Source organism: Salvelinus fontinalis, chromosome 36 (assembly GCF_029448725.1).
Source record: "Salvelinus fontinalis isolate EN_2023a chromosome 36, ASM2944872v1, whole genome shotgun sequence".
Taxonomy (NCBI): Eukaryota; Metazoa; Chordata; class Actinopteri; order Salmoniformes; family Salmonidae; genus Salvelinus; species Salvelinus fontinalis.
In genome coordinates this window covers 28,894,063-28,921,438 of record NC_074700.1, presented here as the reverse complement: position 1 = coordinate 28,921,438, position 27,376 = coordinate 28,894,063, and the positions used below count along the sequence as shown (strand labels likewise).

Below are 27,376 nucleotides of genomic sequence, written 5' to 3'. Positions count from 1 at the left end.
CTGTTGTTACCTGTATATAGGACCTGTTGTTACCTGTATATAGGACCTGTTGTTACCTGTATATAGGACCTGTTGTTACCTGTATATAGGGACCTGTTGTTACCTGTATATAGGACCTGTTGTTACCTGTATATAGGACCTGTTGTTACCTGTATATAGGACCTGTTGTTACCTGTATATAGGACCTGTTGTTACCTGTATATGGGACCTGTTGTTACCTGTATATAGGACCTGTTGTTACCTGTATATAGGACCTGTTGTTACCTGTATATAGGACCTGTTGTTACCTGTATATAGGACCTGTTGTTACCTGTATATAGGACCTGTTGTTACCTGTATATAGGACCTGTTGTTACCTGTATATAGGACCTGTTGTTACCTGTATATAGGACCTGTTGTTACCTGTATATAGGACCTGTTGTTACCTGTATATAGGACCTGTTGTTACCTGTATATAGGACCTGTTGTTACCTGTATATAGGACCTGTTGTTACCTGTATATAGGACCTGTTGTTACCTGTATATAGGACCTGTTGTTACCTGTATATAGGACCTGTTGTTACCTGTATATAGGACCTGTTGTTACCTGTATATAGGACCTGTTGTTACCTGTATATAGGACCTGTTGTTACCTGTATATAGGACCTGTTGTTACCTGTATATAGGACCTGTTGTTACCTGTATATAGGACCTGTTGTTACCTGTATATAGGACCTGTTGTTACCTGTATATAGGACCTGTTGTTACCTGTATATAGGACCTGTTGTTACCTGTATATAGGACCTGTTGTTACCTGTATATAGGACCTGTTGTTACCTGTATATAGGACCTGTTGTTACCTGTATATAGGACCTGTTGTTACCTGTATATAGGACCTGTTGTTACCTGTATATGGGACCTGTTGTTACCTGTATATGGGACCTGTTGTTACCTGTATATGGGACCTGTTGTTACCTGTATATGGGGCATGTTGTTACCTGTATATGGGACCTGTTGTTACCTGTATATGGGACCTGTTGTTACCTGTATATAGGACCTGTTGTTACCTGTATATAGGACCTGTTGTTACCTGTATATAGGACCTGTTGTTACCTGTATATAGGACCTGTTGTTACCTGTATATAGGACCTGTTGTTACCTGTATATAGGACCTGTTGTTACCTGTATATAGGACCTGTTGTTACCTGTATATAGGACCTGTTGTTACCTGTATATAGGACCTGTTGTTACCTGTATATAGGACCTGTTGTTACCTATATATAGGACCTGTTGTTACCTGTATATAGGACCTGTTGTTACCTGTATATAGGACCTGTTGTTACCTGTATATAGGACCTGTTGTTACCTGTATATAGGACCTGTTGTTACCTGTATATAGGACCTGTTGTTACCTGTATATGGGGCATGTTGTTACCTGTATATGGGGCATGTTGTTACCTGTATATGGGGCATGTTGTTACCTGTATATGGGACCTGTTGCTACCTGTATATAGGACCTGTTGTTACCTGTATATAGGACCTGTTGTTACCTGTATATGGGACCTGTTGTTAGCAGCATAGTGAAGTCCTCTCCAATAATGTTTATTGTGTTTCTTTCAGCAACGACTAGATCCACTTCCCTGAGCGAGAGTACTCCCAGAGACCGGAGGTCAGTACAGCTCTGTTTTACAGAGTCAAGAAAACACACATCCTACAGTATCTATATTGGTGTATTTCTATCTACCTGTTGATACAGGTAACTGCCAAAATGAGAGGGAAAAAAAACACGTATAAATAAATGAGGGATACAAAGTATATTGAAAGTATTTGTTTCCACACAGGTGTGTTCTCCTGAGTTAATTAAGTAATGGACATCCCATCATGCTTAGGGTCATGTATAAAAACCTCCCAGTTGTCCATTATTTTTGCTACCATGGATAGAAGAAGAAATCTCAGTGACTTTTGAAAGAGGGGTCTGAAAGGACAATAGGGGGTTTAAATGTGTGTGTGTCTGTCACCAAATCTCAACCCAATTGAACACTTATGGAAGATTCTGGAACGTTGCCTGAGACAGCGTTTTCCACCGTCATCAACAACAAAAAAGGAATTTATCTTGTGCGGTTGGTGGTGTCGTATCCCTCCAATAGAGTTCCAGATAGAATCAATGCCAAGGCACACAGAAGCTGTCCTGGTCGGCTCATGGTGGCCCAATGCCCTATTAAAGGGTAGGGTTAAAGGGAAAGGTTAAAGGGAAAGGTTAAAGGGAAAGGTTAAAGGGAAAGGTTAAAGGGTAGAGTTAAAGGGTAGAGTTAGAGTGTAGAGTTAGAGTGTAGAGTTAGAGGGTAGAGTTAGAGGGTAGAGTTAGAGGCTAGAGTTAGAGGCTAGAGGGTAGGGTTAGAGGGTAGAGTTAAAGGGTAGAGTTAGAGGGTAGAGTTAGAGGGTAGAGTTAGAGGGTAGAGTTAGAGGGTAGAGTTAGAGGGTAGAGTTAGAGGGTAGAGTTAGAGGGTAGAGTTAGAGGGTAGAGTTAGAGGGTAGAGTTAGAGGGTAGAGTTAGAGGGTAGAGTTAGAGGGTAGAGTTAGAGGGTAGAGTTAGAGGGTAGAGTTAAAGGCTAGAGGGTAGGGTTAGAGGGTAGGGTTAGAGGGTAGGGTTAGAGGGTAGGGTTAGAGGGTAGGGTTAGAGGGTTAGAGGGTAGGGTTAGAGGCTAGGGTTAGAGGGTAGGGTTAGAGGGTAGGGTTAGAGGGTAGGGTTAGAGGGTAGGGTTAGAGGGTAGGGTTAGAGGGTAGGGTTAGAGGGTAGGGTTAGAGGGTTAGAGGGTAGGGTTAGAGGGTAGGGTTAGAGGGTAGGGTTAGAGGGTAGGGTTAGAGGGTAGGGTTAGAGGGTAGGGTTAGAGGGTAGGGTTAGAGGGTAGAGTTAGAGGCTAGGGTTAGAGGCTAGGGTTAGAGGGTAGGGTTAGAGGGTAGGGTTAGAGGGTAGAGTTAGAGGGTAGGGTTAGAGGGTAGGGTTAGAGGGTAGGGTTAGAGGGTAGGGTTAGAGGGTAGAGTTAGAGGGTAGGGTTAGAGGGTAGGGTTAGAGGGTAGAGTTAGAGGGTAGGGTTAGAGGGTAGGGTTAGAGGGTTAGAGGGTAGGGTTAGAGGGTAGGGTTAGAGGGTAGGGTTAGAGGGTAGGGTTAGAGGGTAGGGTTAGAGGGTAGAGTTAGAGGGTAGGGTTAGAGGCTAGGGTTAGAGGGTAGAGTTAGAGGGTAGGGTTAGAGGGTAGGGTTAGAGGGTTAGAGGGTAGGGTTAGAGGGTAGGGTTAGAGGGTAGAGTTAGAGGGTAGGGTTAGAGGGTAGAGTTAGAGGGTAGGGTTAGAGGGTAGGGTTAGAGGGTAGAGTTAGAGGGTAGGGTTAGAGGGTAGAGTTAGAGGGTAGAGTTAGAGGGTAGAGTTAGAGGGTAGGGTTAGAGGGTAGGGTTAGAGGGTAGGGTTAGAGGGTAGAGTTAGAGGGTAGGGTTAGAGGGTTAGAGGGTAGGGTTAGAGGGTAGGGTTAGAGGGTAGGGTTAGAGGGTAGAGTTAGAGGGTAGGGTTAGAGGGTAGGTAACATAAAGGGAACCACATGTAACATATGGTTTTGCATTAGTATACACATCAAATGTCCCAATGCAAAGTTACACCTCACTTTTCTATTTTTTTGGTAAGAAATAAACGAAGAATGTCGAAGTCATGTGGGAAAATGTTTTTCCCCCCGGGGCTGTGATGTAATATGGAGGACCCGGCAGCCCAGCCTATTCACTATAAATGTAAACACCAACAGAAAACACTTCAAATGTAAAACTTTCAAAATTAAACCAAAAGTGTTTGCACTCATGACTACTGGTTTCAATTGCATTTCCTGCCAAACCTACAGTTAGGTAGATAGATTCCAAATGTCAGCCAGTACTAAGCCAAGGTGGAAAAAGTTACAAAACTCCCGTAGCCTACTTCAGAGAAAATGCAGAGAAGTTGCCCCCCCCCCCCCCCCCAAAAAAAAAACACAGATGAGGAACTACACAATTAGAACAAGAAGGCATTGTGGGTCGTTTTTAAAAAGATATCCAGAAATAAGTTGAATAAATATGTTAATAACCCCAAAACACAACTATGTTTCTAGTTATAGGTAACCAGTTATAGGTAACCAGATATAGGTAACCAGTTATAGGTAACCAGTTATAGGTAACCAGTTATAGGTAACCAGATATAGGTAACCAGTTATAGGTAACCAGTTATAGGTAACCAGTTATAGGTAACCAGTTATAGGTAACCAGATATAGGTAACCAGTTATAGGTAACCAGATGGTGACTCAGTCTTTAACCACACTGTGTTGTTACATTGGTGAGTAAAAACTCATGCTTTCTACGAGGGGGTCGGAACCGGGACTCAGTTATTAGAGGAACAGAATCGGAACCAGAAACTAAAGTGATCTATACTGTTCCGTAACAGAACCGTTATTTAAACATCATGGGAACCGGTTAATAGCTATTTTTTCCCCCCTCTCCTTTATTTAACCAGGTAGGTTAGTTGAGAACAAGTTCTCATTTACAACTGCGACCTGGCCGTGATAAAGCAAAGCAGTGTGACACAAACAACAACACAGAGTTACACATGGAATAAACAAACATAGTCAATAACACAATAGAACAAAAGAAAACAAAAAGTCTATATACAGTGAGTGCAAATGAGGTAAGATAAGTGAGTTAAGGCAATAAATAGGCCATGGTGGCGAAGTAACTATTACTTTCCAGACATTTTATTTTCAGTCCCATAAAAATCGCAACAACGTGCCTATGCAAAGCTCTCACTCTGTCAGTCAGAAACGTGTTCCAGCGTCTGCCTGCCAGCTGGAAATCCTTGCCTGTGTGTACGTGTGTAGCCTACCCTGCCTCTTCCCCTCTGTAGCCTAGTCTACTGTAGCCCCTCCCCCTCTGTAGCATAGTCTACTGTAGCCTCTTCCCCTCTGTAGCCGAGTCTACTGTAGCCCCTCCCCCCTCTGTAGCCTAGTCTACTGTAGCCCCTCCCCCTCTGTAACCTAGTCTACTGTAGCCCCTCCCCCCTCTGAAGCCTAGTCTACTGTAGCCCCTCCCCCTCTGTAGCCTAGTCTACTGTAGCCCCTCCCCCTCTGTAGCCTAGTCTACTGTAGCCCCTCCCCCTCTGAAGCCTAGTCTACTGTAGCCTCTTCCCCTCTGTAGTCTAGTCTACTGTAGCCCCTCCCCCCTCTGTAGCCTAGTCTACTGTAGCCCCTCCCCCCTCTGTAGCCTAGTCTACTGTAGCCCCTCCCCCTCTGTAGCCTAGTCTACTGTAGCCTCTTCCCCTCTGAAGCCTAGTCTACTGTAGCCCCTCCCCCTCTGTAGCCTAGTCTACTGTAGCCCCTCCCCCTCTGAAGCCGAGTCGAGTGTAGCCCCTCCCCCTCTGAAGCCGAGTCGAGTGTAGCCCCTCCCCCTCTGAAGCATAGTCTACTGTAGCCCCTCCCCCTCTGTAGCCTAGTCTACTGTAGCCCCTCCCCCTCTGAAGCATAGTCTACTGTAGCCCCTCCCCCTCTGTAGCCTAGTCTACTGTAGCCTCTTCCCCTCTGTAGCCTAGTCTACTGTAGCCCCTCCCCCTCTGTAGCCGAGTCTACTGTAGCCTCTTCCCCTCTGTAGCCTAGTCTACTGTAGCCCCTCCCCCCTCTGTAGCCTAGTCTACTGTAGCCCCTCCCCCTCTGTAACCTAGTCTATTGTAGCCCCTCCCCCCTCTGAAGCCTAGTCTACTGTAGCCTCTTCCCCTCTGTAGCCTAGTCTACTGTAGCCCCTCCCCCTCTGTAGCCTAGTCTACTGTAGCCCCTCCCCCCTCTGTAGCCTAGTCTACTGTAGCCCCTCCCCCCTCTGTAGCCAAGTCTACTGTAGCCTCTTCCCCTCTGAAGCCTAGTCTACTGTAGCCCCTCCCCCTCTGTAGCCTAGTCTACTGTAGCCCCTCCCCCTCTGAAGCCGAGTCGAGTGTAGCCCCTCCCCCTCTGAAGCCGAGTCGAGTGTAGCCCCTCCCCCTCTGTAGCATAGTCTACTGTAGCCCCTCCCCCTCTGTAGCCTAGTCTACTGTAGCCCCTCCCCCTCTGAAGCATAGTCTACTGTAGCCCCTCCCCCTCTGTAGCCTAGTCTACTGTAGCCTCTTCCCCTCTGTAGCCTAGTCTACTGTAGCCCCTCCCCCTCTGTAGCCTAGTCTACTGTAGCCTCTTCCCCTCTGTAGCCTAGTCTACTGTAGCCCCTCCCCCTCTGTAGCCTAGTCTACTGTAGCCTCTTCCCCTCTGTAACCTAGTCTACTGTAGCCCCTCCCCCCTCTGTAGCCTAGTCTACTGTAGCCTCTTCCCCTCTGTAGCCTAGTCTACTGTAGCCCCTCCCCCGTCTGTAGCCTAGTCTACTGTAGCCCCTCCCCCCTCTGAAGCCTAGTCTACTGTAGCCCCTCCCCCCTCTGAAGCCTAGTCTACTGTAGCCCCTCCCCCTCTGTAGCCTAGTCTACTGTAGCCCCTCCCCCGTCTGTAGCCTAGTCTACTGTAGCCCCTCCCCCCTCTGAAGCCTAGTCTACTGTAGCCCCTCCCCCCTCTGAAGCCTAGTCTACTGTAGCCTCTTCCCCTCTGTAGCCTAGTCTACTGTAGCCCCTCCCCCTCTGTAGCCTAGTCTACTGTAGCCCCTCCCCCTCTGTAGCAGAGTCTACTGTAGCCTCTTCCCCTCTGTAGCCTAGTCTACTGTAGCCCCTCCCCCTCTGTAGCAGAGTCTACTGTAGCCTCTTCCCCTCTGTAGCCTAGTCTACTGTAGCCCCTCCCCCTCTGTAGCCTAGTCTACTGTAGCCCCTCCCCCTCTGTAGCCTAGTCTACTGTAGCCCCTCCCCCCTCTGAAGCCTAGTCTACTGTAGCCCCTCCCCCCTCTGAAGCCTAGTCTACTGTAGCCTCTTCCCCTCTGTAGCCTAGTCTACTGTAGCCCCTCCCCCTCTGTAGCCTAGTCTACTGTAGCCCCTCCCCCTCTGTAGCAGAGTCTACTGTAGCCTCTTCCCCTCTGTAGCCTAGTCTACTGTAGCCCCTCCCCCTCTGTAGCCTAGTCTACTGTAGCCCCTCCCCCTCTGTAGCCTAGTCTACTGTAGCCCCTCCCCCTCTGTAGCCGAGTCTACTGTAGCCCCTCCCCCTCTGTAGCCTAGTCTACTGTAGCCCCTCCCCCTCTGTAGCCGAGTCTACTGTAGCCCTTCCCCCTCTGTAGCCTAGTCTACTGTAGCCCCTCCCCCTCTGTAGCCTAGTCTACTGTAGCCCCTTCCCCTCTGATGCCTAGTCTACTGTAGCCCCTCCCCCTCTGAAGCCGAGTCTACTGTAGCCCCTCCCCCTCTGTAGCCTAGTCTACTGTAGCCCCTCCCCCTCTGTAGCCTAGTCTACTGTAGCCCCTCCCCCCTATGTAGCCTAGTCTACTGTAGCCCCTCCCCCCTCTGAAGCCTAGTCTACTGTAGCCCCTCCCCCCTCTGAAGCCTAGTCTACTGTAGCCCCTCCCCCCTCTGTAGCCTAGTCTACTGTAGCCCCTCCCCCCTCTGAAGCCTAGTCTACTGTAGCCTCTCCCCCTCTGAAGCCTAGTCTACTGTAGCCCCTCCCCCTCTGAAGCCGAGTCTACTGTAGCCCCTCCCCCTCTGAAGCCGAGTCTACTGTAGCCCCTCCCCATCTGAAGCCGAGTCTACTGTAGCCCCTCCCCATCTGAAGCCGAGTCTACTGTAGCCCCTCCCCATCTGCAGCCGAGTCTACTGTAGCCCCTCCCCCTCTGCAGCCTAGTCTACTCTAGCCCCTCCCCCTATGAAGCAGAGTCTACTGTAGCCCCTCCCCCTCTGCAGCCTAGTCTACTCTAGCCCCTCCCCCTATGAAGCAGAGTCTACTGTAGCCCCTCCCCCTACTGACGACATTACAAACGTGATTCAGAAATTAGGGAAAGAGATGTTTCATTGGAGAACAATGATTTAACTTTTCCAAAATGCTAGTTAAGGATACTACAGTTACCACCTTTCACAGTGGATTTATTAACTACAAAAAGGTGAGATGTGTTTTTAATTCTACCGCTGCTCTGCTAGTTATCTAGCTAACGTTAGGTCGTTATCTAGCTAACGTTAGGTCGTTATCTGGCTAACGTTAGGTCGTTGTCTGGCTAACGTTAGGTCGTTATCTGGCTAACGCTAGGTCGTTGTCTGGCTAACGTTAGGTCGTTATCTGGCTAACGTTAGGTCGTTATCAGGCTAACGTTAGGTCGTTATCTGGCTAACGTTAGGTCGTTATCTGGCTAACGTTAGGTCGTTGTCTGGCTAACGTTAGGTCGTTATCTGGCTAACGTTAGGTCGTTATCAGGCTAACGTTAGGTCGTTGTCTGGCTAACGTTAGGTCGTTATCTGGCTAACGCTAGGTCGTTGTCTGGCTAACGTTAGGTCGTTATCTGGCTAACGTTAGGTCGTTATCAGGCTAACGTTAGGTCGTTATCTGGCTAACGCTAGGTCGTTATCTGGCTAACGCTAGGTCGTTATCTGGCTAACTTTAGGTCGTTATCTGGCTAACGCTAGGTCGTTATCTAGCTAACGCTAGGTCGTTATCTGGCTAACGCTAGGTCGTTGTCTGGCTAACGCTAGGTCGTTGTCTGGCTAACGTTAGGTCGTTATCTGGCTAACGTTAGGTCGTTATCAGGCTAACGTTAGGTCGTTATCTGGCTAACGTTAGGTCGTTATCTGGCTAACGTTAGGTCGTTGTCTGGCTAACGTTAGGTCGTTATCTGGCTAACGTTAGGTCGTTATCAGGCTAACGTTAGGTCGTTATCAGGCTAACGTTAGGTCGTTGTCTGGCTAACGTTAGGTCGTTGTCTGGCTAACGTTAGGTCGTTATCTGGCTAACGTTAGGTCGTTATCTGGCTAACTTTAGCTCGGGTCCCACGTTAAGCCAACTCTCGGATGGAAGCCGCTCCTCCGTAGGTATAATTCAGATGAATGCATGTCATAACATGATGCCCAGGGCTTCAAGACAAGCGTCCTCCGCCCCATGTCACTCTCATCTCTCGCCCTTCACTGGTCTGTCCTACACTGGTCTGTCCATAGTGACTGGCTGTCCAACACTGGTCTGTCCATAGTGACTGGCTGTCCAACACTGGTCTGTCCCTAGTGACTGGCTGTCCAACACTGGTCTGTCCCTAGTGACTGGCTGTCCTACACTGGTCTGTCCATAGTGACTGGCTGTCCAACACTGGTCTGTCCATAGTGACTGGCTGTCCTACACTGGTCTGTCCCTAGTGACTGGCTGTCCAACACTGGTCTGTCCCTAGTGACTGGCTGTCCTACACTGGTCTGTCCATAGTGACTGGCTGTCCTACACTGGTCTGTCCCTAGTGACTGGCTGTCCAACACTGGTCTGTCCCTAGTGACTGGCTGTCCAACACTGGTCTGTCCCTAGTGACTGGCTGTCCAACACTGGTCTGTCCATAGTGACTGGCTGTCCAACACTGGTCTGTCCCTAGTGACTGGCTGTCCAACACTGGTCTGTCCTACACTGGTCTGTCCCTAGTGACTGGCTGTCCAACACTGGTCTGTACATAGTGACTGGCTGTCCAACACTGGTCTGTCCCTAGTGACTGGCTGTCCTACACTGGTCTGTCCATAGTGACTGGCTGTCCTACACTGGTCTGTCCCTAGTGACTGGCTGTCCAACACTGGTCTGTCCCTAGTGACTGGCTGTCCAACACTGGTCTGTACATAGTGACTGGCTGTCCTACACTGGTCTGTCCCTAGTGACTGGCTGTCCAACACTGGTCTGTCCCTAGTGACTGGCTGTCCTACACTGGTCTGTCCCTAGTGACTGGCTGTCCAACACTGGTCTGTCCCTAGTGACTGGCTGTCCAACACTGGTCTGTCCTACACTGGGCTGTCCCTAGTGACTGGCTGTCCTACACTGGTCTGTCCCTAGTGACTGGCTGTCCTACACTGGTCTGTCCCTAGTGACTGGCTGTCCAACACTGGTCTGTCCCTAGTGACTGGCTGTCCAACACTGGTCTGTACATAGTGACTGGCTGTCCAACACTGGTCTGTCCAACACTGGTCTGTCCTACACTGGTCTGTCCATAGTGACTGGCTGTCCTACACTGGTCTGTCCCTAGTGACTGGCTGTCCAACACTGGTCTGTCCCTAGTGACTGGCTGTCCAACACTGGTCTGTACATAGTGACTGGCTGTCCACACTGGTCTGTCCCTAGTGACTGGCTGTCCAACACTGGTCTGTCCCTAGTGACTGGCTGTCCACACTGGTCTGTCCATAGTGACTGGCTGTCCAACACTGGTCTGTCCCTAGTGACTGGCTGTCCACACTGGTCTGTCCCTAGTGACTGGCTGTCCAACACTGGTCTGTCCCTAGTGACTGGCTGTCCAACACTGGTCTGTCCCTAGTGACTGGCTGTCCACACTGGTCTGTCCCTAGTGACTGGCTGTCCAACACTGGTCTGTCCCTAGTGACTGGCTGTCCAACACTGATCTGTCCTACACTGGTCTGTCCCTAGTGACTGGCTGTCCAACACTGGTCTGTCCTACACTGGTCTGTCCATAGTGACTGGCTGTCCTACACTGGTCTGTCCCTAGTGACTGGCTGTCCTACACTGGTCTGTCCCTAGTGACTGGCTGTCCAACACTGGTCTGTCCCTAGTGACTGGCTGTCCAACACTGGTCTGTACATAGTGACTGGCTGTCCAACACTGGTCTGTCCCTAGTGACTGGCTGTCCTACACTGGTCTGTCCCTAGTGACTGGCTGTCCAACACTGGTCTGTCCATAGTGACTGGCTGTTCAACACTGGTCTGTCCATAGTGACTGGCTGTCCAACCCTGATCTGTCCTACACTGGTCTGTCCATAGTGACTGGCTGTCCAACACTGATCTGTCCTACACTGGTCTGTCCCTAGTGACTGGCTGTCCAACACTGGTCTGTCCCTAGTGACTGGCTGTCCAACACTGGTCTGTCCCTAGTGACTGGCTGTCCAACACTGGTCTGTCCCTAGTGACTGGCTGTCCAACACTGGTCTGTCCCTAGTGACTGGCTGTCCAACACTGGTCTGTCCAACACTGGTCTGTCCATAGTGACTGTCTGTCCAACACTGGTCTGTCCCTAGTGACTGGCTGTCCTACACTGGTCTGTCCCTAGTGACTGGCTGTCCAACACTGGTCTGTCCCTAGTGACTGGCTGTCCTACACTGGTCCGTCCATATTGACTGGCTGTCCTACACTGGTCTGTCCATAGTGACTGTCTGTCCAACACTGGTCTGTCCCTAGTGACTGGCTGTCCAACACTGGTCTGTCCCTAGTGACTGGCTGTCCTACACTGGTCTGTCCATAGTGACTGGCTGTCCTACACTGGTCTGTCCCTAGTGACTGGCTGTCCAACACTGGTCTGTCCAACACTGGTCTGTCCCTAGTGACTGGCTGTCCAACACTGGTCTGTCCCTAGTGACTGGCTGTCCAACACTGGTCTGTCCCTAGTGACTGGCTGTCCACACTGGTCTGTCCATAGTGACTGGCTGTCCTACACTGGTCTGTCCAACACTGGTCTGTCCATAGTGACTGGCTGTCCTACACTGGTCTGTCCAACACTGGTCTGTCCATAGTGACTGGCTGTCCTACACTGGTCTGTCCCTAGTGACTGGCTGTCCAACACTGATCTGTCCTACACTGGTCTGTCCCTAGTGACTGGCTGTCCAACACTGGTCTGTCCTACACTGGTCTGTCCCTAGTGACTGGCTGTCCAACACTGGTCTGTCCTACACTGGTCTGTCCCTAGTGACTGGCTGTCCAACACTGCTCTGTACATAGTGACTGGCTGTCCAACACTGGTCTGTCCTACACTGGTCTGTCCCTAGTGACTGGCTGCACAGTGAGTGTGTTTGTGTGTCATTGTGATGCTTAATGACTTTCCTATACAGAAAAAAAAACAGATTTCAGAGATTTCAACAGGGACAGAAAGGAACTATAAATGAACCAGTATTTTTGGGGGTTCAGAACCGGTACAGAACTTTATTTTGCTGTTTGGATCAGTGGAACGGAACCCCAAACAATAAAGGTTCTGTTCAGGAATATAATAATCTGGGTGCCAACCCCTGCTTCCTACCCGTTAAGACACTATGCAAGTGTTTCCTTTATTTTGTCAGTTACATGTATATATCTTTATTTTCTATTTCTCTATCAGGTTGATACCCTCTCTATGTTGTCCTAGCTCTATGATGATATCCTCTCTGTTGTCCTAGCTCTATGATGATATCCTCTCTGTTGTCCTAGCTCTATGATGATATCCTCTCTGTTGTCCTAGCTCTATGATGATATCCTCTCTATGTTGTCCTAGCTCTATGATGATATCCTCTCTATGTTGTCCTAGCTCTATAATGATATCCTCTCTATGTTGTCCTAGCTCTATGATGATATCCTCTCTATGTTGTCCTAGCTCTATGATGATATCCTCTCTGTTGTCCTAGCTCTATGATGATATCCTCTCTGTTGTCCTAGCTCTATGATGATATCCTCTCTATGTTGTCCTAGCTCTATGATGATATCCTCTCTGTTGTCCTAGCTCTATGATGATATCCTCTCTGTTGTCCTAGCTCTATGATGATATCCTCTCTATGTTGTCCTAGCTCTATGATGATATCCTCTCTGTTGTCCTAGCTCTATGATGATATCCTCTCTATGTTGTCCTAGCTCTATGATGATATCCTCTCTATGTTGTCCTAGCTCTATGATGTTATCGTCTCTGTTGTCCTAGCTCTATGATGATACCCTCTCTATGTTGTCCTAGCTCTATGATGATATCCTCTATGTTGTCCTAGCTCTATGATGATACCCTCTCTATGTTGTCCTAGCTCTATGATGATATCCTCTCTGTTGTCCTAGCTCTATGATGATATCCTCTCTATGATGATATCCTCTCTATGTTGTCCTAGCTCTATGATGATATCCTCTCTCTGTTGTCCTAGCTCTATGATGATATCCTCTCTATGATGATATCCTCTCTGTTGTCCTAGCTCTATGATGATATCCTCTCTATGTTGTCCTAGCTCTATGATGATATCCTCTCTATGTTGTCCTAGCTCTATGATGATATCCTCTCTATGTTGTCCTAGCTCTATGATGATATCCTCTCTATGTTGTCCTAGCTCTATGATGTTATCGTCTCTGTTGTCCTAGCTCTATGATGATACCCTCTCTATGTTGTCCTAGCTCTATGATGATATCCTCTATGTTGTCCTAGCTCTATGATTATATCCTCTCTATGTTGTCCTTGCTCTATGCTCATGTCCTCTCTATGTTGTCCTAGCTCTATGCTCATGTCCTCTCTATGTGTTGTGTCTCTACGCCAGGCGTCCAGAGATCACCATCCTTTCAGCAGAGCCACTGGTGTCTAATACCTGGTTCCCCGGGGCTTCTGGGGGATTCCCTCCTCCTCCTCCTCCCGCCGCTCAGATCTGGGGCAGTAGTATACCTCCTACTATACAGGTAACTAACCCTGAATGTTGGTTTTCCGTCAATTTGTGGTCGAGGGGAATTTCATATTATTATTACGTGACTACCGACTGGGACTATTATAATCACTATTATAATTTTTATTTGAATTTGAATTTAACTTTTTTGTGTGGTGGGGGTGTTTTATGATAATCACCACAGACAAAGGTTGACATTGCCCAACCCTAGTCAAAACCTGTCGTGGTTTTCAACTCCTCCTGTAAATACGTTCCCTGTGTTTATCCCTTGACACACGTTGGGGTCGAATCGGATGACTTGGCAGTAATCTGTGTTTTTTTCGGATGTGAGTCATGAATAGTTTTGTTTTCCCTCTTCTCGCTCTTCCCTCCGCCAGCCTCCCCCCTCCTACGATGAGGTGATTAGAGAGAAGAGCCAGGAACAGGATCAAGTGTTGCCTCTCTCCTCGTCTTCCGTCTCCACGACTACCATCGCCACGCAGACGGACACCGGACCAGAATCCTCAGTTCCAACCCACAGTCACGCCCCAGTCCAGAGAGGCTCTGTGGGTAAGAGAGGGGGAGGAGTGGGCGGGGAGGTTGACAAGCCCCATAGTCTATTAATCAGTTCTGAGAATTCTATTTTGGTCTGTGGATTAGTTCAATGTTGAGGCTGTTTTGGTCTGTGGATTAGTTCAATGTTGAGGCTGTTTTGGTCTGTGGATTAGTTCAATGTTGAGGCTGTTTTGGTCTGTGGATTAGTTCAATGTTGAGGCTGTTTTGGTCTGTGGATTAGTTCAATGTTCAGGCTGTTTTGGTCTGTGGATTAGTTCAATGTTGAGGCTGTTTTGGTCTGTGGATTAGTTCAATGTTGAGGCTGTTTTGGTCTGTGGATTAGTTCAATGTTCAGGCTGTTTTGGTCTGTGGATTAGTTCAATGTTGAGGCTGTTTTGGTCTGTGGATTAGTTCAATGTTGAGAGGCTGTTTTGGTCTGTGGATTAGTTCAATGTTGAGGCTGTTTTGGTCTGTGGATTAGTTCAATGTTCAGGCTGTTTTGGTCTGTGGATTAGTTCAATGTTGAGAGGCTGTTTTGGTCTGTGGATTAGTTCAATGTTGAGAGGCTGTTTTGGTCTGTGGATTAGTTCAATGTTGAGGCTGTTTTGGTCTGTGGATTAGTTCAATGTTGAGGCTGTTTTGGTCTGTGGATTAGTTCAATGTTCAGGCTGTTTTGGTCTGTGGATTAGTTCAATGTTGAGAGGCTGTTTTGGTCTGTGGATTAGTTCAATGTTGAGGCTGTTTTGGTCTGTGGATTAGTTCAATGTTGAGAGGCTGTTTTGGTCTGTGGATTAGTTCAATGTTGAGGCTGTTTTGGTCTGTGGATTAGTTCAATGTTCAGGCTGTTTTGGTCTGTGGATTAGTTCAATGTTGAGAGGCTGTTTTGGTCTGTGGATTAGTTCAATGTTGAGAGGCTGTTTTGGTCTGTGGATTAGTTCAATGTTGAGGCTGTTTTGGTCTGTGGATTAGTTCAATGTTGAGGCTGTTTTGGTCTGTGGATTAGTTCAATGTTCAGGCTGTTTTGGTCTGTGGATTAGTTCAATGTTGAGAGGCTGTTTTGGTCTGTGGATTAGTTCAATGTTGAGGCTGTTTTGGTCTGTGGATTAGTTCAATGTTGAGAGGCTGTTTTGGTCTGTGGATTAGTTCAATGTTGAGGCTGTTTTGGTCTGTGGATTAGTTCAATGTTGAGGCTGTTTTGGTCTGTGGATTTGTTCAATGTTGAGAGGCTGTTTTGGTCTGTGGATTAGTTCAATGTTGAGAGGCTGTTTTGGTCTGTGGATTAGTTCAATGTTGAGAGGCTGTTTTGGTCTGTGGATTAGTTCAATGTTGAGAGGCTGTTTTGGGGTTCAAAATCTGACATTAAGTCAAATTCATCCTCCTTGTACTGGTGCGTGTTGCTTTAATGTGTGAATTGGTGTTTGTTTGTAGCCACCAGAGCTCCAAAGCCTCCCAGACCTTCTTTTCCCTTTATATCCAAACCTGATGACACGCCGTCGCACGTTGATGACACGGCGGGAGCTGCTACTGCTACTGTCGACCCTCTCCTCTTCCTAGAAGACAGTCCGGCACTACACACACACACTCCGACCAGCAGACACACCGAGAACACCAGACCAGCAGCGTTTCATAGTGATCTCTTGACCTCTGATTCTTTCTCACCTCTGACCTTTGCGTCTGGCAGCCAGACCGACCAATGGGTGCAGTCCTCCTCGGTCCCACCCCCTCATTCCACTGTTGCCTTGACAACTCCCTCCTCCCCTCCTCCGCTTCATACCCGGCCCAGGCCACACCCTCGCACGAAGAATAGCCTTCGACCAATCAAGCGAGAGGTCAAGGTTCAGACCCTGGTGAGGCTGGGACAGACAGAAAGTGAGGTCACAGAGAACCAGGAAGTGAGTTATCAGGAGGGGAAGTACCTTCAGGAGCTCCTGGACGCCTTCAGCTCTGACGATTGGGGCTTCCCTGATCACCATAGCAACGACAACAGTGAGAGCGAATCGGGAGAAGAAGAAGAAGAGGAGGAAGATATGAGTACTCTGAGAGCCAGGATACAAGCCTTCGAGCAGCAGCAACAGGCAGAGGACCACGGTAGCCATGGAGACAACGGCGCGTTGCTAGGGCGGGGGAGACCTGAACCCCGTCACCGAGTCCAGGCCCCGTCCAAACCGGCCCCTCCCATCGCCCCTAAACCCTCCCTCGCCACCAAGACATCCTGCAAAGGAGTCTGGCAAGGAGGAGGCTCGGTGGCGATCGCCGTGAACTTGACTGTTGATACAACCACCGCACAGCCCAAATCCAGTGACCCCTCTCCCAAACCCAGTGACCCCTCTCCCAAACCCAGTGACCCCTCTCCCAAACCCAGTGACCCCTCTCCCAAACCCAGTGACCCATCTCCCAAACCCAGTGACCCCTCTCCCAAACCCAGTGACCCCTCTCCCAAACCCAGTGACCCCTCTCCCAATCCGATTAAGACCACATCAAGTACCCCTGTCCTTAACCCTATTGTCCCAATCCCTGCACCCCGACCCATGCTCCCTAGAAAGCCCCCCTCTGAACCCCAAAGACCAGACCGCCAGGCGGGGCAGACAGAGGGGACCCCCCCGATCCCCTGTCCTCCTCCCAGACCTCCGGTAGCACCCAGGACTAGACCCTCTGGAGACCTCCACAGCACCAACACTAGACCAAGTGTTGCTCAGAAGCCCACTGCCATGACGTCATCCGGTCGAGCGAGCGGTAAGTGTGTGTAAAGCAGCACTAAGCTACCTATGTTGTGTTTTGAGAAGTGTGATAGCATGCTAACTGAGAAGTGTGATAGCCTGCTAACTGAGAAGTGTGATAGCCTGCCTACTGAGAAGTGTGATAGCCTGCTAACTGAGAAGTGTGATAGCCTGCTAACTGAGAAGTGTGATAGCCTGCTAACTGAGAAGTGTGATAGCCTGCTAACTGAGCAGTGTGATAGCCTGCTAACTGAGCAGTGTGATAGCCTGCTAACTGAGAAGTGTGATAGCCTGCTAACTGAGAAGTGTGATAGCCTGCTAACTGAGAAGTGTGATAGCCTGCTAACTGAGAAGTGTGATAGCCTGCTAACTGAGAAGTGTGATAGCCTGCTAACTGAGCAGTGTGATAGCCTGCTAACTGAGCAGTGTGATAGCCTGCTAACTGAGAAGTGTGATAGCCTGCTAACTGAGAAGTGTGATAGCCTGCTAACTGAGCAGTGTGATAGCATGCTAACTGAGCAGTGTGATAGCATGCTAACTGAGCAGTGTGATAGCATGCTAACTGAGCAGTGTGATAGCATGCTAACTGAGAAGTGTGATAGCATGCTAACTGAGAAGTGTGATAGCATGCTAACTGAGCAGTGTGATAGCATGCTAACTGAGCAGTGTGATAGCAGGCTAACTGAGCAGTGTGATAGCAGGCTAACTGAGCAGTGTGATAGCAGGCTAACTGAGCAGTGTGATAGCAGGCTAACTGAGCAGTGTGATAGCATGCTAACTGAGCAGTGTGATAGCATGCTAACTGAGCAGTGTGATAGCCTGCTAACTGAGCAGTGTGATAGCCTGCTAACTGAGCAGTGTGATAGCCTGCTAACTGAGCAGTGTGATAGCCTGCTAACTGAGCAGTGTGATAGCCTGCTAACTGAGCAGTGTGATAGCCTGCTAACTGAGCAGTGTGATAGCCTGCTAACTGAGCAGTGTGATAGCCTGCTAACTGAGCAGTGTGATAGCCTGCTAACTGAGCAGTGTGATAGCCTGCTAACTGAGCAGTGTGATAGCCTGCTAACTGAGCAGTGTGATAGCCTGCTAACTGAGCAGTGTGATAGCCTGCTAACTGAGCAGTGTGATAGCCTGCTAACTGAGCAGTGTGATAGCCTGCTAACTGAGCAGTGTGATAGCCTGCTAACTGAGCAGTGTGATAGCCTGCTAACTGAGCAGTGTGATAGCCTGCTAACTGAGCAGTGTGATAGCCTGCTAACTGAGAAGTGTGATAGCCTGCTAACTGAGAAGTGTGATAGCCTGCTAACTGAGAAGTGTGATAGCCTGCTAACTGAGCAGTGTGATAGCCTGCTAACTGAGCAGTGTGATAGCCTGCTAACTGAGCAGTGTGATAGCCTGCTAACTGAGCAGTGTGATAGCAGGCTAACTGAGCAGTGTGATAGCCTGCTAACTGAGCAGTGTGATAGCCTGCTAACTGAGCAGTGTGATAGCCTGCTAACTGAGCAGTGTGATAGCCTGCTAACTGAGCAGTGTGATAGCCTGCTAACTGAGCAGTGTGATAGCCTGCTAACTGAGCAGTGTGATAGCCTGCTAACTGAGCAGTGTGATAGCCTGCTAACTGAGCAGTGTGATAGCCTGCTAACTGAGCAGTGTGATAGCCTGCTAACTGAGCAGTGTGATAGCCTGCTAACTGAGCAGTGTGATAGCCTGCTAACTGAGCAGTGTGATAGCCTGCTAACTGAGCAGTGTGATAGCCTGCTAACTGAGCAGTGTGATAGCCTGCTAACTGAGCAGTGTGATAGCCTGCTAACTGAGCAGTGTGATAGCCTGCTAACTGAGAAGTGTGATAGCCTGCTAACTGAGCAGTGTGATAGCCTGCTAACTGAGCAGTGTGATAGCAGGCTAACTGAGCAGTGTGATAGCAGGCTAACTGAGCAGTGTGATAGCAGGCTAACTGAGCAGTGTGATAGCAGGCTAACTGAGCAGTGTGATAGCAGGCTAACTGAGCAGTGTGATAGCAGGCTAACTGAGCAGTGTGATAGCCTGCTAACTGAGCAGTGTGATAGCAGGCTAACTGAGCAGTGTGATAGCAGGCTAACTGAGCAGTGTGATAGCCTGCTAACTGAGCAGTGTGATAGCCTGCTAACTGAGCAGTGTGATAGCCTGCTAACTGAGCAGTGTGATAGCCTGCTAACTGAGCAGTGTGATAGCCTGCTAACTGAGCAGTGTGATAGCCTGCTAACTGAGCAGTGTGATAGCCTGCTAACTGAGAAGTGTGATAGCAGGCTAACTGAGAAGTGTGATAGCCTGCTAACGGAGTTGTTTTCATCAAACATAGTGTTTAGAGAACGTGCGAGAGTCATAATTTGTTACTCAACCCACCATGTGAAACCCAACAAAAAATGTCATGATTGTGTGTGAACAGCCCCTGGTGTGGGTGTGTGTCAGTTTCAGTTTGAAAACCTCAGTTATGCCACAGGAGGTTGGTGGTACCCTAATTTGGGAGGATCGGCTCGGGGTAATGACTGGAGAGGAAATGACATACAGAGCATTCAGAGAAGTACCTGTTTACTTCCTCCACATGTTGTTCTGTTACAGCCTGAATTTAAAATAGATTACATTGAGATGTTGTCACTGGCCTACACACACACACACACACACACACACACACACACACACACACACACACACACACACACACACACACACACACACACACACTGACTACCCCACATGTCAAAGTGGAACTTTTTAGAAAATATTTACAAATTAATAAAAAATGAAAAGCTGAAATGTTTTTGAGTCAATAAGTGTTCAACAACCCTTTTGTTATGGCAAGCTTATTTTTTTTTTATATATATTTTTTAAATTTAACCTTTGTTTAACGAGGCAAGTCAGTTAATAAGAACAAATTATTATTTACAATGACGGCCTAGAGAGAGAGTTAAATAAGTTCAGGAATAAAAAATGTCTTAACAAGTCACATAATAAGTTGCATGGACTCATTCTGTGTGCAATAATAGTGTTTAACATGGTTTTTTGAATGACTGCCTCATCTCTGTACCCCACACATATAATTATCTGTAAGGTCCCTCAGTCGAGCAGTGAATTTCAAACACAGATTCAACCACAAAGACCAGGGAGGTTTTCTAATGCCTCGCAGAGAAGGGCACCTATTGGTAGATAGCAGACATTGAATATCCCTTTGAGCATGGTACTACTTACACTTTGGATGGTGTATCAATACACCCAGTCACTACAAAGATACAGGTGTCCTTCCTAACTCAGTTGCCGGAGAGGAAGGAAACCACTCTGGGATTTCATCATGAGGCCAAAGGTGACTTTAAAACAGTTCCAGAGTTTAATGGCTGTGATAGGAGAAAACTGAGGATGGATCAACAACATTGTAGTTACTCCACAATACTAACCTAAATGACAGAGTGAACAGAAGGAAGCCTGGGCAGAATATAAATATTCTAAAACATGCATCCTGTTTGCAATAAGGCACTAAAGTAAAACTGAAAAAAATGTGGCAATGAATGGAACTTTATGTCCTGAATACAAAGCGTTATGTTTGGGGCAAACCCAACAGAGCACTGAGTTAGATTTACCCCATTAATAGACTATGTGCTGTCATCACTGAGTAACACTCTTCATATTTTCTAGCATGGTGGTGGCTACGTCATGTTATGGGTATGCTTGTCATCGGTAAGGACTAGGGAGTTTTTTGGGATAAAAAGAAATGGAATACCTAGTGAGATATACATGGAGGAGACTTAATCAAGCTAGTCGTCTTGACTACTTTCTTGTCTCTCTCTCTCTTGCATCAAAGATTTAAACAGTTTTAATAGGAGACAGAATGCGATCGGATCATCATCTAATTGGTCTTCACATAACTCTTATAGTTTTTTTACGTGGACGGGGATATTGGAAATTTTATCCAAATTTACTGGAAGACAAGTTAGTTAAAAATAAGAATTTATAACTGAATTTTTCCAATATAGGTTTAGCAAATCCCCGTATTGTCTGGCATACCTTTAAATGTACCTTCAGGGGTCATTCAATTCAATATTCATCAATAATAAAAAAGCAGTTTCTGGCTAAAGAGACAAGACTAACAAGGGAAATCCATGAACTAATAACCTAATAAAAATGATACTACAGAGATACAAAATAAGTTAGAGGACAAAAAGAACTTGAGGAACTTATTCCAGTACGATCTAATGTAATCTATTACAAAAATAAAGCAAACTGGATGGAATATGGAGAAAAATGCACAAAATTCTTCCTGAATCTCCAATACAGGAACACTAACAAAAATAATTTGCAGAAACTTGTTGCTGAAGACAGAGTCATCTATGATTCTCCGAATGTTATTTTAAGAGAGGAAGCTAATTATTTTCCATCTCATCCTCTCCCACTGAATGAAGATTACGGTAAGGAATTATTTCCAAATAATATAAAAAATGGAAAATTAACAAATGTACAGAAAGATCAGTGCAAAGGCCAAATTACAGAGGAAGAACTTTTTGAGGGTATTAAATCCTTTCAGTCTCGAAAAACCCCAGGGCTTGATGGCATACCGATAGAGGTACATCAAGCCTTTTTTTGATATACTAAAAGCTCCATTGTTAGATTGTTCTAACTACTCCTATAGAAATGGTAGTCTGTCAGGTACTCAGCAGGAAGGTCTGATTTCTCTATTATTAAAACAAGACCCAGATGGCAAATATAAAGACCCAGTCTATCTAAAAAACTGGAGGCCCCTTACACTTCAATGTTGTGATGCAAAAATACTAGCAAAATGCATAGCACTCTGAATTAAAAGGGTTTTACCAGGTATTGTTCATCCTGATCAGACAGGTTTTTTACATGGATGATACATTGGAAATAATATACGACAACTACTAGAAATAATAGAACATCATGAAAAATCTAAGAAGCCAGGAATGGTATTTATAGCGGATTTTGAAAAGGCCTTTTTATTTATAAATTATTTTATATATAAATGTCTGGATTTTTTTCAATTTCGGTGATTCGCTTATAAAATTGGTAAAAATAATGTATGGCAACACCAGGTGTAAAATAGTAAATAACGGCTACTTCTCAGAGTTTTGAATTGTCAGGATGAGTTAAACAAGGGTGTCCGCTGTCACCATATCTATTCGTTATGGCCATCGAAATGCTCGCTATTAAAATCAGATCCAATAACAACATTAGAGGATTAGAAATCCAAGGCTTAAAAACAAAGGTGTCCATGTATGTCGACGACTCAAGTTTTATATTAAGTCCGCAAGCTAGATCCCTGCAATGTCTCATTGAAGATCTAGATAACTTTTCTGTACTCTCTGGACTAAAACCTAATTATGATAAGTGTACAATATTACGTATTGGATCTTAAAAAAATACAACTTTTACATTACCCTGCAGTTTAAATAAGCTCTCCACAATGAATTTCAATAGAAAACTTGTAAAAATAGACAAGATCCTGCAACCATGGAGAGGTAAATACCTGTGTATTTATGGAAAAATTGCCCTGATTAACTCCTTAGTCAAATCTCAGTTTACTCACTTACTTATGGTGCTGTCTACTCCTGATGATTTGTTTTTCAAATCTTATGAGCAAAAAATATTTTGCTTTATCTGGAACGCTAAACCAGATGAAATAAAACATGCCTATCTATATAATGAATATAAACTGGGTGGGTTGAGATTATTAAATATAAAAGCACTAAACCTCTCTCTAAAAGCAACACTCATTCAAAAGTTTTATTTTAACCCTAAATGGTTCTCAAGTAGATTAATAAGAAAAGCTCATCCATTGTTTAAAAATTGTATTTTTGCCTTTGTGCAGATTGCCATGTCTCATTTTCGAGAAATTGAAAATGATACTTTTTCAAAGTGTCTCTCTTTTTCAAACAAGCATTACAGAGCTGGTTACAATTTCAGTTTCATCCCCCTGAAAAGATAGAACAAATATTACAACAAATATTATGGCTGAACTCAAATGTGCTGGTTGATAAAATACCTGTATTTATGGGAAAGATGTTTGGAAAGGGTATTTTGTTATTAAATGATATTGTAAATTGTAATGGTAGAGTTATGTCCTTCATGGAGTTATCAGAATTGTACAGGAAGGTCTGCTCAATCCAAGAGTACAACCAATTGATTACAGCATTACCCCCAAAATGGACGAGGCGGGTGGCAGCGGGAGGAGGTAGGGAACTGGTCTGTCTGCCAAATATAAAGGATCAAAACTGGCAGAGGAATAAAAATAGCATAAATAGGAAATTACACCAGTTTCATTTGAGGACCAGAATGTTGACAACTGTGCCATACAGATTGTAAAATAGTTGGGAGGAGATTGTTGATGTACTGACTCCATGGTAAAGGGTGATATATGAGTTGATATATAAAACAACGCAAGATTCAAGACTTCATACTTTTTAGCTAAAATTATTATATAGAATTCTTGCCAGCAACAAAATGTTGAATATTTGGGGCATAAAATCATTGGAACTCTGCAGATGTTGTTGTGAGGATACAGAATCAATAGACCATTTATTTTGGTATTGCCCTCAGGTAGCCTGTTTCTGGTCCCAGGTTCAGGAATGGCTGAAAATCCATAGCATTGATCTAAAATTGACCCTAGAAATAGTACTGTTAGGAGATCTGGAGAGACCGGGTCAGTCAATTACTAACATACTAATACTCTTAGTAAAAGTATTTATCTTCAACTCACAAACTGTGGATTCTATTCGATTAGATAGATTGAAATTGTACGTTAAACATCACAGCATAGTTGAAAGATATGTGTTGCGTAGAAACAGGAAGTGGGTGACCAGCAGAGATAGATGGGATGGGCCGAGGGTGTCCAGCAGAGATAGATGGGATGGGCTGAGGGTGTCCAGCAGAGATGGATGGGATGGGCCGAGGGTGGCCAGCAGAGATAGATGGGATGGGCTGAGGGAAGCTGAGGGTGGCCAGCAGAGATAGATGGGATGGGCTGAGGGAAGCTGAGGGTGGCCAGCAGAGATAGATGGGATGGGCTGAGGGAAGCTGAGGGTGGCCAGCAGAGATAGATGGGATGGGCTGAGGGAAGCTGAGGGTGGCCAACAGAGATAGATGGGATGGGCTGAGGGTGGCCAGCAGAGATAGATGGGATGGGGGTTGGGATGTGGAACTGGCGTTGCTGGGCGGGGGATATAATGATGGTCAAAGATAAAAGTAAAAAAAAAATAAAGTCCAAATAAAAATGTTTTTTAAATCAGTCATAAAAAATAAATAAAATATAAAAATAAACAGAATACAGCAGGAAAAAATCCTAGTGGACAACCTGGTTCAGTCTGCTTTCCAACAGACACTGGGAGACGAGAATCAGAGCTCCAAGTCTAGGTCCAAAAGGCTCCTTAACAGCTTCTATCCCCAAGCCATAAGAACAATTAATAAAATGGCCACCTGGACTATTTACATTGACCACTTTATTTGCAGGTAAGGTAGGACTATTAGCATAGTCACTTTACCCCTACCTACATTTACAAATTACCTCCACTAACCTGTACCCCCCTGTATTCGTTATTGTTATTTTGTGTTACTTTTTATTTTATTTTTTACTTTAGTTTATTATAAAATATTTTATTAACTCTATTTCTTGAACTGCATTGTTGGTTAGGGGCTTTTCACAGTAAGGTTGTATTCGGAGCTTGTGACAAATTCAATTTGATTTGAAATTCACCTTTCAGCAGGACAATAACCTAAAACACAAGGTTAAATATACACTGGAGTTGATTACCAAGATGACATTGATTGTTCCTGAGTGGCATAGTTACAGTTTGGACTTAAATTGCCTTGAAAATCTATGGCAAGATTTGAAAATAATGGCTGTCTAGCCATGATCAACAACCAACTTGACAGAGCTTAAAGAATTTTTAAAAGAATAACGGGCAAATATTGTACAATCCAGGTGTGTGCAAAGCTCTTAGAGACTTAACCAGAAAGACTCACAGCTCTTAGAGAATTACCCAGAAAGACTCACAGCTCTTAGAGACTTACCCAGAAAGACTCACAGCTGTAATCGCTCTTACAGACTTAACCAGAAAGACTCCCAGCTGTAATCGCTGCCAAAGTGATTCTGACATGTATTGACTCAGGGGTGTGAATACTTATTTAAATTTGATATTTATATATTTCATTTTCAATAAATTTGCAAAAATTTATTTTAAACATGTTTTCACTTTGTCATTATGGGATATTGTGTGTAGATGGGTGAGAAAATAAATATTTGATCCATTTTGTCTCTACCTTCTTGCCCTTTGTGTTGATGTCTGCGCCCAATAATGTTTGTACCATGTTGTGTTGCTGCCATGTTGTTTTGCTACCATGTTGTTGTCATGTTGTGTTGCTACCATGTTGTTGTCATGTTGTGTTGCTACCATGTTGTGTTGCTACCATGTTGTTTTGCTACCATGTTGTTGTCATGTTGTGTTGCTACCATGCTGTTGTCATGTTGTGTTGCTACCATGTTGTTGTCATGTTGTGTTGCTACCATGTTGCTACCATGTTGTGCTGCTACCATGTTGTTGTCATGTTGTGTTGCTACCATGTTGTTGTCATGTTGTGTTGCTACCATGTTGTTGTCATGTTGTGTTGCTACCATGTTGTTGTCATGTTGTGTTGCTACCATGTTGTGTTGCTACCATGTTGTTGTCATGTTGTGTTGCTGCCATGTTGTGTTGCTACCATGTTGCTGCCATGTTGTGTTGCTACCATGTTGTTGTCATGTTGTTTTGCTACCATGTTGTGTTGCTACCATGTTGTTGTCATGTTGTGTTGCTACCATGTTGTGTTGCTACCATGTTGTTGTCATGTTGTGTTGCTACCATGTTGTGTTGCTACCATGTTGCTGCCATGTTGTTTTGCTACCATGTTGTTGTCATGTTGTTTTGCTACCATGTTGTTGTCATGTTGTGTTGCTACCATGTTGTTGTCATGTTGTGTTGCTACCATGTTGTGTTGCTACCATGTTGTTGTCATGTTGTGTTGCTACCATGTTGTTGTCATGTTGTGTTGCTACCATGTTGTTGTCATGTTGTGTTGCTACCATGTTGTTGTCATGTTGTGTTGCTACCATGTTGTTGTCATGTTGTGTTGCTACCATGTTGTTGTCATGTTGTGTTGCTACCATGCTGTGTTGCTACCATGTTGTTGTCATGTTGTGTTGCTACCATGTTGTTGTCATGTTGTGTTGCTACCATGTTGTTTTGCTACCATGTTGTTGTCATGTTGTGTTGCTACCATGTTGTTGTCATGTTGTGTTGCTACCATGTTGTTGTCATGTTGTGTTGCTACCATGTTGTGTTGCTACCATGTTGTTGTCATGTTGTGTTGCTACCATGTTGTTGTCATGTTGTGTTGCTACCATGTTGCTACCATGTTGTGTTGCTACCATGTTGTGTTGCTACCATGTTGTCATGTTGTGTTGCTACCATGTTGTTGTCATGTTGTGTTGCTACCATGTTGTTGTCATGTTGTGTTGCTACCATGTTGTTGTCATGTTGTGTTGCTACCATGTTGTTGTCATGTTGTGTTGCTACCATGTTGTGTTGCTACCATGTTGTGTTGCTACCATGTTGTTGTCATGTTGTGTTGCTACCATGTTGTTGTCATGTTGTGTTGCTACCATGTTGCTGCCATGTTGTGATGCTACCATGCTGTGTTGTCATGTGTTGCTGCCATGCTGTGTTGTGGTCTTAGGTCTCTCTTTATGTAGTGTTGTGTTGTCTCTCTTGTTCTGATGTTTGTTTTGTCCTATATTTATATGTTATTTATTTTTTATCCCAACCCCGGTCCCTGCAGGTGGTCTTTAACCTTTTGGTAGGCCGTCATTGTAAATAAGATAATTTGTTCTTAACTGACTTGCCTAGTTAAATAAAGGTTAAATAAAATAAAAAATGAATTCAGGCTGTAAAACAACAAAATGTGGAATAAGTCGAGGGTTGTGAATATTTTCAGGAAGACACTGGATAACATTTCTGTGTATTTGATACCATTCCATTTGCTCCGTTCTTTTATGAGCCGTCCTCCCCTCAACAGCCTCCTGTGATTATGCACATACCTTTACATGACTATTAACTGTGACTGTAATTGCATGTACTAAAATAGTTTTTGAACCCTCCTCTCTCCTCTCCTCTCTCCCCTCCTCTCTCCTCTCCCCTCCCCCCTCCTCTCTCCTCTCCCCTCCCCCCTCCTCTCTCCTCTCCTCTCTCCCCTCCTCTCTCCTCTCCCCTCCCCCCTCCTCTCTCCTCTCCCCTCCCCCCTCCTCTCTCCTCTCCCCTCCTCTCCCCCTATCTCTCCTCCCTCTTTCCCCCCTCTCTCCTCTCCCCTCCTCTCTCCCCTCCCCCCTCCTCTCTCCTCCCCCCTCCTCTCTCCTCTCCCCTCCCCCCTCCTCTCTCCTCTCCCCTCCTCTCCCCCTATATCTCCTCCCTCTTTCCCCCCTCTCTCCTCTCCCCTCCTCTCTCCCCTCCCCCCTCCTCTCTCCTCTCCCCTCCTCTCCCCCTATCTCTCCTCCCTCTTTCCCCCCTCTCTCCTCTCTCCTCCTCTCTCCCCTCCTCTCTCCTCTCTCCTCTCTCCCCCCCTCCCCCCTCCTCTCTCCTCTCCCC

The 27,376-nt window shown here is 46.0% G+C and overlaps 1 protein-coding gene across 2 annotated transcripts in view; it reads left to right on the top strand.

Annotated features, from left to right (window-relative positions):
• LOC129835571 (SH3 domain-containing protein 19-like) overlaps positions 1-27,376 on the top strand; it is a 115,133-nt gene that overhangs the window by 44,848 nt on the left and 42,909 nt on the right. For both annotated transcript variants that reach the window (XM_055901267.1, XM_055901266.1), the window contains exons 4-7: positions 1,600-1,648; positions 13,348-13,483; positions 13,845-14,016; positions 15,430-16,734. In XM_055901267.1, the coding sequence (XP_055757242.1) occupies positions 1,600-1,648; positions 13,348-13,483; positions 13,845-14,016; positions 15,430-16,734 (1,662 nt within the window). The remainder of the gene's footprint in view (positions 1-1,599; positions 1,649-13,347; positions 13,484-13,844; positions 14,017-15,429; positions 16,735-27,376) is intronic.